General features: G+C 41.4%; 1 protein-coding gene across 3 annotated transcripts in view; it reads right to left on the bottom strand.

Annotated features, from left to right (window-relative positions):
• Positions 1 to 13,596, bottom strand: part of Nfkb1 (nuclear factor kappa B subunit 1) — a 112,037-nt gene that overhangs the window by 63,874 nt on the left and 34,567 nt on the right. For all 3 annotated transcript variants that reach the window (XM_060392662.1, XM_021653615.2, XM_021653614.2), the window contains exon 6: positions 10,300 to 10,398. In XM_060392662.1, coding sequence (XP_060248645.1) covers positions 10,300 to 10,398 — 99 coding nt within the window. The remainder of the gene's footprint in view (positions 1 to 10,299; positions 10,399 to 13,596) is intronic.

Below are 13,596 nucleotides of genomic sequence, written 5' to 3'. Positions count from 1 at the left end.
AATTAATATTTGTGATCGCGGATCTTCTGCATTTTACTAGCACATAGGTCTTTCTTTGCTTGGTGGTTCATGGTCTTAGTTTAGTCCACATGGTCACAGTAAGTGACTAACCCCACTTTCAGAATCAGAGGGGGGTACGGGAATGACCAGCTGCTCTCCCCCATCCCCTGCCCCACCGCTACCGTTAGCATCAGGTGGTTGGGCGACTCAGCCACAGAGCCTGGGAACTGCCAGCCGGGGACCTTGGAGGCTTTGATGTCAGCTTTCAGGAACTCAGGCATCCTCCCAGCGAGTCCAGTGCTGCTGAGAGGCCTCTCAGGTCTAAGACGATGAGAGATGCCACATAGCCTGTGGAAGCTTTTACATGGATTCGGTAAAATTTGGTGCTTACTACTTCTTCTCTTAGATTTTTTTTTCAGCTTTAAAAATAAATAAATGTCCATTTTGCTTAAACCTTTTTAGTTTTCCTTAAAAAAAAAATCTTATTTTGGAATTTGAAGATTAAAAAACCGAGGAAGAAAAGGCAATTTCCACCTGGAAAATGTTGGCGCTCTGGGAGATGACTGTCCTCGGATTGGGGAAGTAGAGGAGGAGCAGGCTGGTGAGGAGTGAGCAGGAGCGTGGCAGGTGGAGACCTGGCGGACTCTCGTGCACGCCAGCGTCTCCCTTAGCTGGGGGACCAGTGCACCCGCAGCTGATGCTCCCACTTGTTCACTGTGCAAGGAACTGCTGCCTATCTTCTATACATGGGCCGTTAACAGAGTACACGCAAAGTTCTGCTCTCGGGGAAATAACAGGCGTATTCGTGGCATTTTACTAAGCCTCCACACCTGCCCTGAATGAGCATTTAACACTACGGATGTGGCAGGGACAAGGACAGCTGTTTTTTTTTTTTTTTTTAGGCCAGTTTTTATTTATTTATTTATTTATTTACACACAATTCCTGCAAAGTAGTTGTTTCTATTTTCATCTCATAAACAACAAAAAGTTTGAAGAGCTTTAAGCAACGTGCTGCAGACCGCACTACCTGCCAGTGGCACAATCGGGAATGAGGCTTTGCTTTCCAACAGTGTTCCTCCCACTAAACTGCAGCTCTCCTGACCTACCATCAGGTCATCTCCACCACAGCACAGAACAGGCTTGCTCAGATCCTGCAAGTCTTCGGTAATTATATCATGTAACATATGTGTAGAGAACCTATTTCCTCTGGTAAGCAATGTATCACTTTTTGATCTAACTATTGTTTCCTGGGTTAGTAGCTAGGATGTAATTTTGTATTATTATTTATTATCATTATTGTTATTATTTTAGTGAAATCTTGAAGTAACATGTTAGAAATGGGTTGACTAGTTCATGGAGTTAATTTAACTCAATAAGGGGTAAATGCTCATTTTTCTTTTTTTTTTTTGCAAGCCAGCTGACTTCACTCTAGTAGCTTAAAATTTACTGTAGGAAGGAAACTGTTAGATGCTACAATTATGAGTGTCATCCAATGGCCTGATATCAGACATTTACTAGTACACTCTCCATCTATTCAGTAAGGAAATAGCTTGGGAATTTCTCTTTCTAGAACACAATATTCAAAACATCAGTACAGCAAATCCCTTAGACCTGAACGATTTTCTTCCACTACCTGAATACATCACAAAGGTGCCCAAGGGAGCATGTAGCATGTAGGCTTCTTTCTGAATGTCACATGCAATGACATGGCCTTAACAGTATACCCTCAGGAACACTCCTTCATCAATGCACATCATGTTTACAGTGAGTACATGAGAGTCTCCCAGAATGCATGTCCACACAGCGGCTCAGAGCGTGACTTCATCTACATATAGACTTTCTGCAGACGGAACTGGTCAAGAAGCCACCCTACTGCACACCGTGGGAGTCCCTAACCACACTGACTGCTGTCTTTATGAGAAGGGAGGGAGAGGGCCGAATACAAAGTCAGGAAGAACAGCCATGTGGAGACAGAAGCAGAAATCCGAGAGGAAGCTACAAGCTGTGTGCTGAGGGCCACCAGCAACTGCCCGAAGCTGGAAGAGGCAGGAACTGATCCTTCCCTGAAGATTCTGGAGGGGGCAAGAACCTACCGGCAACTTCACTGAGGACTCTGAGCCCCCAGAACTTTGGAAGAATAAACTTCTGTTGTTTAAAATGACCTGGATTGCAGTTATTCATTATTGCAACCCTAGGAAACGAGTACAATATTTGTGCAAATTAGACACAAAGGGTCCAAAAGGATACAATGAAAGGATCTAACAAAACTAAACATTCTTTTCTGCCTTCTTTTCTTTTCTGTGAGCTTCCATTCAAGTTTTTGGAATAGTATTCAATTTCACAGAAAAATGGAAGTAACTAGGTTTCCATGCTGACAATATACTGGCACTGAGCAACTGAATTTACCCACACAGGCTATGAAATTGGTTCTCTATGCCAATTTTAGAGATGAAGAAGTTGAGGCTTACACAAGCTTAACAGCTCTGCTAATCAATGAAAAGCTGGGAAGTAGCATTACACCTTGTGCCTAGAGATGACTTCACAGCCGGTGCTTAAACCTGTGGCTATGCTGTCCACAAGCGGAGTACTGCACGCCTACCTGGGAGCTGCAAGTGGAGCGGCACACATGAACAGCCATGTTTCCTCCTCTGGGACTCCAGCTAGAGGCCTGCTGCTTCTTCCCTTCCAACTCACCCTTTTGTCCCAGTCTCCACGTCTCTCTGTTCCACCCTGAGAAACCTCTTTCTCCACTCTTCTACCTGGTAATTACTTTTTCAATGTCTAGACCATTTCAGTGATATGTGATTTGAAAATATCTATTTGGCTTCAAGTCCTTCTGGCCTGTTTTCAACTCCTAAGTCTTTGCTAATACAAGCAAACTTATTTTGTACTTGCCTATAAGCAATGATAACTCAGTTATCTAAAGATTCTAGGGACTTATTTCTACTTTTCACCCATCTGCAGGCAATCATACTGGCTTGTTTTGTATGTGCTTTATTTGTGATTAGGAATTCATACCTGAACAGACTGTATTTTGTTTCTTAGGGGAGAATATTCTTTGACTTAGGCTCACTCTATTCATTGCTGGACTTGGGGCTCTCTAGGTTATGCAGGATGTATAAACATGAATTCTGTGTCTGTATGAGCCAGGCCTGTTTCTCTGGAGAGACCACTTGATTCCTCTGGGTCTAGGCTGGAACCTTCCCCTTCACTGTCACTCTGAAGTTTATCCACTAGCAGAAACTGTGGCCCTATGAGATGCCTGACTTTAACAGAGGACTCATTTTCAATACCCCAGACAGGAAAGGCCCAGACCGTAGCTTTCATTTCTGTGGGACAGTCAGAAACCAAGCCATTGAATACTCAAGTCAGCAATTAGTTCTAGGGTAAGAATGACCCTAGAATCCATGAATATCCTTCCACACTTTCTAAATTCCTCCATTGTTTTATTGGCATCTGAGTATTCTGTCTGTCTGTCTGTCTCCCTCTCTCTCTGTATGCCTGTGTGTGCTTTAAAATAGCATACAAAAGCATAAGTTTCATTATGAAATACTCATATATACTTTTTGCTGATCTGTCTCCCCTATGTCTACCTCCATTAAGTAACCTACATTTTCATACCTTTTTAGAATTTTAACTACACATTATAGAAAAAGGGTTGTTGTGTCTTTGGTACAGAGGCTGTATTTCTGTTTGGCACATTTCTCAGTGTTTTATACTAGAAGGATCACCAGTTCCACTGACAAGGCTTTAAAAATTGACCCAAGCCAACCTTTAAATATGTTTAGAGGAAATTTCCCTCCCAGCAAAGCTTGGGAGCCATGCTGGATCATCTCCGATGGGGCTGGAAATCGGTTTATATCGCTTTGTGTCTTTATGTCTCTTGCCTGCAGCTAAAACACACTAGAAACTGAAGCTGCTAAGCAAGCCTGACTCACAGTGTTTTCCTTTCAGTCCAAAGTCCAGCTACTCAAGCGGAGTCCGGACTCAAACCAATTTAATCAGTGGCTAAATGTGTACACACTTGCTCCCGCCTAATTCTGCTCAGAGGCTTATATCTGAATTATTGGAAAGGAATAACTTAGAATCCTATTTGTCTTTTTAAAAATTACATCTTTTTTATTTATTTAGTGGTGACTTAGGGGTGGTGCCCACTACACATATGGAGATCTGAGGACAACTTTCAGAATCTATTCTTCCCTCTACTACTGTGTGGATCTGCGAACTCAGGTTGTTAGCGTCAGTGGCAAATGTCTTTACCTGCTGAGCCATCTCACAGGTCCTGCAATCCTACTTGTCTTAATACCAAATTCTAAGTAGTTTTTTCAGGTCACGTAGATTCTCACATATCATTTAAAAAGTACAGCAATAGAATATTCTTCTCCTTGGTGATATGACTGCTTCTTTTCAATCATGCTAGCATATAGCAGCATTATAAGATAACAGGCATTCTCAGGAACACAGAAACCAGGCCCACTAGATGACATGCTGTGTTTCACATGTGTGAAGCGGGCCCTGGAGATCACTGTGGCTGGACATGTTTGAATAATTCTTATGTACACCTATGGTTCAGAACTACAGATCTGAAGGATGCTGTGAGGAAAGACAAATAGGATCATAATTAATAGTGTTCTATGTGTTTAAGAGTGTGACCTGTAGCCACCTATGTGCTAAATTCCAATTATGTTATTTGAGTGATTTTTGAACGCTTAACAACGAGTGAATCATTAAAAATTTCCATTGTTTTACAATGGGTCATTTACTTGTATAATGTACACAGAAGTATTATCTTTAGTAACTACTACTGAGAAGTAACTAGTAATAAAACTATTCAAACCTGAGAAAATGACAGTTTTTATCAAATCTGCACAAAAGACTGGTTAGGTTGACAGCGGGCATGGCTTGGGAGATATACTTAATAAGGGTCGTCTTATTTAAAAAGTATGGGGTCTCACATCACACTGCTTGGGCCCCACCCCCGAATGGCAGTGAGACTTGGGCAGAGCATCCCAGCTTTTTCTGCACTTCCAGTTCCTCATGGACGAAACGAGGGTCAAAGCTGCTCCTGTACAGGGCTGTGTCGACTGAAGGAGAAGTGCAACTGAGCGTGGCCAGCTAAGCCGGCACGTATCCTCCACCTCCGTCGGACCTCAAGAAAGTGAAAGCTGTTTGGTTGGAAGACTTTGACCTGGAGTACCACTTAGAAGGTGAGGGGGAAAGAGGGGAACTGCAGGAGAGGCAGCAGCAGCAGCCCTCCAAAGACTGGGAAGTCCCTGACTCTGCAGAAGGTGGCTGGAGACATTTGAGGACCATGCGCCTCTGGTTATTCACTTTGCCTCATCAAAAACAATTTCCACATGTGGCTTTATGAAACCAGGATTCCCCAACTGAATGGTGAATGCATCAATCTTCTTCAGATAGAGAACACTCCAATCAGGGATGGCTTCAGACTGAACATTGACCTTAGGAATAAGCATCCTAAAAACAATCATGTATGCAGAAAAACCTGGGAGGGAAAGAGGAAACACCAGTAGAGGCAGGATGCTATGTCAGGCCTGGAAATTCAGATGACCTGCAAATCTAAGGAGCCTGACTCTCCTATTCTCACTGCTTAGATTTGTATCAAAAGTTTCTTTCAAGGAGAAGCTTTCTCCAACTTCTAATGGTAATACTGATTTAAAGGAGGTATTTAAAAAAATCCTCTAAGTTATTCGAGAAGACAATTGCAAAACTTCTAGTCTATTTAAAAGAAAAAATAATGTAGAAGTATAGATTATGGTCACACAGAGGACATTACCTGCTTACAGCGTAGGACCTGCCACGGTGCTGAGTGGTATTAGTGAAATAATTATATGTTCTCTTTTGGTTTTAACCACGAATGGCTTTGCATTTAATCAGTACCAAAGAGAGGTTGGCGTGGCAGTGGGGGGAGAGGGGAGAGAGGAGGGGGCAGAAAGACAGGGAGAGAGAAAGAGACAGACAAAGGGAGATGTGACTAACTGACATTTCTCATTTTCTGGCTGTCAGCACTAAGTCTCACATCTTTCCACTGACTGGGAAATTGAAGTGCGACTACCCTGAATCGCATGCTGAGAAACATGAAGTGCTTCAGTTTCCCTAAGGTGTAAAGTTTAGAAATGGAAAAACAAAGAAGGAAAATATTCATGACAATTGCATGCCTGGAATTTCTCAATACTAGAGACAGAGGTAGAATGGTGAGTTCAAGTCCAGCTTAATTTACACAATGAGACACAGTCCAAAAAAAAAAAAAAATGTAGAGGTCAGTTTAATCAGCTGCTGTCAAAAAGCCAATAGCCTTCAGCAGTATTCAGATACATGTTCAAGTCTTTAAAAATGTGTTTTTAAAGTATATTAAAAAAACCACATGAATATACATAAACTCAGAAGTCTCAAACCATTCTGAAACCATGAAAGGATCCATGGGCCTTGAGTTACAAAGCCCTTGTTTTAATAAGCACGTGTATTTGTATGTGCGTGTGTTTGTATATGTGTATGTTACAAAGCACAGAGTATAGTATTTACAGGGAACACAGCTACTTTCTTTTATTTGAGCACAGTAGTCAACTTAGGAGTGTCAAAGGACATTCTAAGAAATGCTGTGGACTGAGTTCTGAATATATGCCCAATCGGTTATGGTGATCTTTCCCCTTGGCATGTTAGGTAACTGTATCAGGGTAAACTATTCAAAACTAGTGTTCCAACTAGATCTTTAGGATGGCAAGCCTCTGGATTCAGACAAGTCTGTGCAAAGGAAAGAGAGCTTACGCAGAGATATGTGATATCCTCAAGCCCACAGTAGATCAGCCGGGATGTACTAACCTTGACAGAAACTTAGCATTGAGGATTGTTAAGTGAAAGGCACTTAAGAGTGCAGACTTTACAGTAGGTGGAAGAAGGGGCCAAAGGCTGTTGCTCACCTACACATTCCAGAACACCCTTTCACTGAACCTAAAACCCCAGAAGGGCAGTGAAGCAGCTGCCAGTGAAGCTGATCGGAACAGTTATACTAGCCTTGCTGTGCTCCATGCTCCTGACGTCGGACAAATTACAAATGAACCGTACTTTAGAAATGAAAGTCACAGATGTTCATGTGCAATCTTCACAAGGTGCCCAGTGCAGAGGACCTGAGGATGGGCTGCACAAGCATTTCTAAAGCCACATGTAGCTTCTCCTCTTGGCCCTGTTCCATTTGCCTGAGGAAGGCACTTTGATTTAAATTTTTTCTGCACCACTTTCGGGAAAAGGAGGGCAGTGAGCCTTCCCTGGCACTCCTTGCTGAGTCAAGAACAGGCAGCGACAGGCTTGGCCCAGAGGAGGCTCTGCTGTCATTCCTGCCCTGCTGCTTCCTAGGAGCCGCCGAGGAAATCAGAACCCAGAGAACACGGAAGCGAGAGCTTGCAGGACAATGGATTACTCATTATTAATTTTTTTTTAAAGCAGAAAACTTCCTTAAATTCTGGAAACTTATTTTCCCCAGCTTTCCCATACATATATATGTATGTATGTTTTTGCTTTAAGGGTCGGTGTAAATTCCGTACTTTCATTGAAGGCATTTTTATTCAGACAATAAAAAGGAATAGACAGGATCAAGTCAATCAGTGTTTAATCTTCAGGCAGCCCAGTTTTAACCCCTATTTGGTTTGAAAAGGAGGCATCATATAAATAAAAACTTTGGGTTAAAGCTAGTAAAAAGTAGTTTTCTTGTAAGTGATTTTAGTTACAAATGCATACTTATGCAGTAAGACATAAAAACACCTCAGAGAAAGAGTGTTTAGAAGAGTGGCTTTTCTATGGGCAAGGAAAGAGGACAGAGCAGTAGCTGAGGGCTTCCACCGTGACTATGTTGTAGGTCAGAGAGAGAGACAGACACACAGAAAGACAAAGACAAATAGCAAATTAATAAAATATTACTATCTATTAAATCTATATTTTGGTACATGGTATTTGTTATAAAGAATTTTAAATTTTGTATGCTTAAAATATTTTGTGCATTAATTTCATGATACCACTGGAAGCATCGTTCTACAGATACTCCAATATTTCATGCACAGTGGACCACGGAATCTAGTGCTACAGAAGTCAAGAGTTCATGAATAGAGCACAACTTACTTTATATATATATGTATATATATATATATATATATATATATATATATATATATATATATAGTAGAAGGCCAACACAGAGAAACTCTACTTTCCCTCCTAACTCTGGCTCTTTAGTAGTTATAGTCAGTATCAGTGTTACAGATGCACACATATAAACGCACACATACTTATATGCAAAACACATATGGGTGGAAAGTTACACATCTGACCACTGATGCCCTCTGCCCCAGTTCCTTCTTTGCTGAGCAGAATTCTCATCCTCCCTGCCTTGATCTACCACAGCCCTCCATGTCTTATTCCTAAGCTCCCAGCCCCGGCACCTCCGAGGCACACACCACAGGGGAGGGCCATGGAGTTGCAGGAGAAAGAAGCCCTTGGAAGAGAGGCAGTTGACGCTAAGCCCCAGCTCCTCCATGCTAATGAATGTTACAAGAGGTGATAGAGAACACAAGGCAAATCAGCGATGTGGAAGAAACCACCTGTTTTTTTTGCTAGTGTTCTGCTCTGCATTCCTCACTTGGGTTCTAAAGGACTAAAAACCACTGACTGTCCTGAAGGAGAATTTTAGGTGTGCAGTCAACCTCAGTGGACAGACATAGAAAGCTGATAAAGCATCACCACCACCCCCACTCCCCGATGTGTGCATGTTTCCAGAGGAATCTGAAAAGTGTGCTGGACTGGTGGAAGACCTGCCCTCAATGTGGACAGAACTCTCTAGTCAGCTAGAACAACAACAACAAAAAACAAACCACAGAGAGAATCCTCTCCTCCTCTCCCTCTTCCTTCCTCTGTCCCAGTATAATGCGGGGCAATCTTCATTTCAAGCCCCAGGGCATCAGAATTCCAGGCCTTCAGACGCCAGGGCTTATACTGCACCACCATATCGCCATCTTGGGCCATTGGTCCGGACTGAGTTCCCAGAAGTTACCTGGTGCTCAAGCTTCTGTGCCAAGAATGCTAGTAGCATCCCTGGTACATCCCATAGTGCAACGTTTTGTCTTTCATAATCATAACAGCTGATTAAGATTCTTCTGATCTCCCTCCCTACTGCTTAATCAATCATCTATCCACCAGTCTCCATCCCACTTGTTCTATTTCTCTGGAAAAAAAAAAAAACTGTCTAATATAACTGGCTTCTTCAAGCTAAAGTCATTGCACTTCTATGTCCAATTACCTTTACTAAGAAAATACCTTTCATTCCACAACCAGAGTCTTTGAGTTTACAACAAGCCAGCAGAAAGACAGCGGCCAAGGAACGGCTAACTTTTATTGTTATCTAAGCTTGAATTACTGAATAAATAAAATCTTACAAATGACTAAATTGCAAGTTTTTATTGTGTCCCTACAAAATCATTATCAGTCTCTGAAACTTGGTCCTGGATTAAGAAAATAAAAACTCCGAACTAGAGAAAGATATTCCCACTCAAATCAACAGTGTAAGAAGCTAAAGATGGTCAATATGCACCTAAGTTCACCCAGTTCTACAAGCTACACAATCCACCTGAGTGGCTGAACAGGGTCCCTGTTGGGCTCTCTATGGACTTAAGCATATTTCCTCTAAAACACTGTATGAAGCACATGCTAGTGGTATTCGTGTATTTATATGTTTGGACAGTTAAATAAGCCTTTTTAGATTATCACTTTGGGTTTAAATTTATGATCTTAAATAATATTCTTATAGTCTATATATTCTGTCAATTGTTTTGTCATGAAATCTCCATAAACCCAGTACTTGGAATTTGTCTCAAAGACACTTTTTGTTTGCTTGGTTTTCTTAGACCAGGATGACCTCAAACTTGCTATCTAGCCAAAGCCAGCTTTGAATGCCTGATACTCCAAGGACTACATTATGCAGCATGACACATGGCTGAGAGTTTTACTAAAACACCAGAGAATAAACAATTTTAAAACTGTAAGATTGAAGGACAGCTTGACTATCTCTGGAGAGGTATTATGTTTTTCTTAGCTGATGTTGGAACTGTTCCAGTTAAACAGAGATGTTAATGGTGTTTGAAGATTTGTCATTTCCATGAGATGAATTTCTATTTAAATTTTACTAACCATGTAAACACTTCTGCTTTACAGGCAAAGGAACATCCCATTCATAGTCACCTGAAGTGTTCCCTGGCTTTGCTCTTAGGCAGTCAGAGTAGTAGACTTCAAACTTACTTTGACCTGAGGGTAGGATTTCTTGTTCTTCTCACTTGAGGCTCCTGGAAGCCCGCCGTGTGATGGGCCTTCACACACATAGCGGAATCGAAATCCCCTCTGCAGAGGTGAACACAGGCGGTAATCACCAAATGCAACATGACAAACTTACAGGTTTCTAAACATATAAAACTGTGGAAGACCATTATGCGGATGAGAAATACTTTCTGAAAGTCATTATGCAAACGATGCTAGCTGGTATGTGTGCCCTGAACTATGGCGGAGAAGCCAGGCTCCCACCTCCAGAACCTCACCAGCTCCTCATATGCCAAGTAGGAATGATGAAGAGTTTAAGCCTCTGGACATAATTCGTGCTACAGTTCTCTCAACTGTTGCCTCTCATTTCCAATCGCTGCCGCCAACCTCTCCATTTCAACATTAGTAAGAGTTATGCTAACTTTTTTAAAGGAGTTCCTTTACTTGCTCCGTCGCAGCTGGCCTGGGGCACACCATAGATGTACCTCTTAAAATAAAGTGCATGAGTGTTACACTGTGCCTGTGTGCTCTGTGAGTGTGCCAGTCTTCTCAGCACTTCAAAGAATTAGATCATTGATTTTGTAGATATTAATGGAATCCAGTCTGGATAATCCTCAACCTAATAACTCCAAAACCAGACAACGGCATGTGTAACTGCTTGCTCCCCCAATTGGCTAACTCTAAGAATGGAGATCTAGTTAACTGAAAAAATTCAAACACACTTCATTCTAAAACTCTATCAGGTGGCACACATTAGCCCCCCTTTTTTTTTTTTTTTTTTTTTTTTTTTTTGAGACAGGGTTTCTCTTGTGTAGCCTTAGCTGTCTTGGACTCGCTTTTGTAAACCAGGCAGGCCTCGAAGTTATAGAGATCTGCCTGCCTCTGCCTCCCTGAGTGTTGGGATCACAGGCGTGCACCACCATACCCGGCCTGGTAGCACACATCTTTAATCCCAGTGCTTAGGAGACAGAGGCATGTGACGGAGCTCTGTGAGTCTAAGGCCAGCCAAAGCTGTACAGTGAGATTCTGCCTTAAAACAAGACAAGTCACAACACAACATGACACGATTAGACAGTTGACACTGAGAAATATGCAATGGAACTGGATAGTCTAAAGATAAGTAATCTATGCTTTCATTCATTTCTATTAGACCTAGGAAAAATATGTGTATAAAAGCCCCCCCAATTTCTAACTCAAAAAAATAGCATAGCAGTTCCTCATCTTTAATCACAAAATTCCTTGTGGCATTGGGAAAATATGTATATTTTCATATACGTATACTTTCATACCTTATGGAAAGTGGTGTCTGACATGTAACCAACATGATTTCATTGTAGAGCATGGGACCCTATGTATTATTTTTGGTTGATTAGAGTATTGAAAGCCCTATACAAAGCAGCATTTATTCTGAAGACAGAGATTTCTATTGTTAGGCTGGTGAGGTGCTTTTGAGCTGATGTGGAAGCTTACATCTTAACAGTTGGAAGGTGGAGGCAGAAGAATTGCCACCAGTTTAAAGTCAGCAATGACTACAGAAATTTTTGTCTCAAAAATAAATTAATTTTTAAAATTAAATAAAAGGTAAAAAATAAGATGTCCTAAAGTACATATTCTGGACACATTTCTAATCCTAATATTTTGAAATTAAATGTTTGCTATCTACCCCTACTCATTTCAGGAACTCCACTGACTTAAAATGAGGCATTAACCTTAGAGAAACTGCATCCATCCATTCAAAAAATCCGACTTGCATATTTTACCTTCTTATGTTCACTGAAGCCAGATATCAAAATAAAATCAGACTCACAAACAATGTTTTATATACATAGACTTTATATTTTCACACATGATGAATTAGATTTTGAATTCTGGAACTATACTAGATGTTCAAAAAAATCATAAATACCTATGACTCTGGGGTTCATGATAACAAACTGCACATTAAAGGCTTTCCTAGTGCTATGCTTAGAAAAATAAGGTTCTGGGGGGGGCTGGCGACATTGCTCAGTGGGTAAGGTTCACACCACAAGGCCTGGTGTGAGTTTGACCCCCAGGACCCACATAGTGAAAGGCACCAAGTTCCAAAAATTGTCACCTCATCTCCACAGACAAGCTTGTACTAATAAACACATACACACACAAACACACACACACTTAAAAAAATAAATGAATGTGATTTTTAAATGTATATTTTCATATACAAATACTTTCATACCTTATGGAGAGTGATGTCTAACATGTAACCTGAAATTATTATCTGAAAAATACTTTTATGTGTAGTACAGTTTAGACTCATCTGTTTTATGAATTAAATGAATCTTACAAGTGAGGACATTATCCAGGATTCCAGATAACTGGGTAGAATCTCAGGGAACACAACTCTACCCAGAAGAGCCTGAGAGAACTACGAACTTTGATGAACATGGAGCAAGGGCAGGTGTTACCTTCAGGGAATGGGGGTGTCAGGAGGCCACCTGCAAGCACAGGAACCATGTTCTAAGGTTCCATGCGGCAGTCCTATCTTTGAGTACACACTTCCATCTGAGTTCAGTTTTACAAGACTAGTATGGCCATCACTAAGATGTTTCTGCTACTTAACAGCAAGCACATCAGAATTCTGCAGTGCAGTACTGTGTGCTCTCAACATTTTACTTCTCAGCATTTGTTAAATGCCACACAACACAAATACGTTACATTCACTCTCCTCACACCCTGGAAAAGGCACCAGGCACCACAGCTCAGGAGGCCAGGCGTACAGTCCCTCAGCGTCACAGTGGATGGGAAGAGCATATCCACTCAGAGACTTGGTGACCTGGTCCTCATTCTGTGGGAGACTATACTATGACTTCCATCCCATAATAACTGAAATGTTCTATCAGCAGATATTATAGATCTTCTTCTTTCTTACAGTACTAGAGCTACACAGCTTCTACTGAATATATATGTAGAGTTTTCAGGCCATTTCAACCTAGGGCTATTTTGTACAATATTTAGTAGAAAGAGTAAGAGCCAGACAAAAACCAAACAAAGCAAAACAACAACAACAACAACAACAAATGGTCCTCTCCTTGCTCCAGAGAGGATAGAACTGAAGCCAAGGGGGAGGGGTATCCCATAGTCAGTTCCAATCATCTCTAATTATCTCCTTTTAGTGCCTTAAGATACACATTCCACACAGAGAAAAGGCTGGCGCTCACAAAGGCAGGAGAAGCAGCCTGTGGGCATGGACATGAGCAATAGAGAGTGAAAAGATGGGAAGCTATGCATGAGTATCTCCTTATG

Source organism: Meriones unguiculatus, chromosome 10 (genome assembly GCF_030254825.1).
Source record: "Meriones unguiculatus strain TT.TT164.6M chromosome 10, Bangor_MerUng_6.1, whole genome shotgun sequence".
NCBI lineage: Eukaryota > Metazoa > Chordata > Mammalia > Rodentia > Muridae > Meriones > Meriones unguiculatus.
Note: the sequence above shows the minus strand (reverse complement) of the source record. Positions and strands in the feature narration are given on the sequence as shown.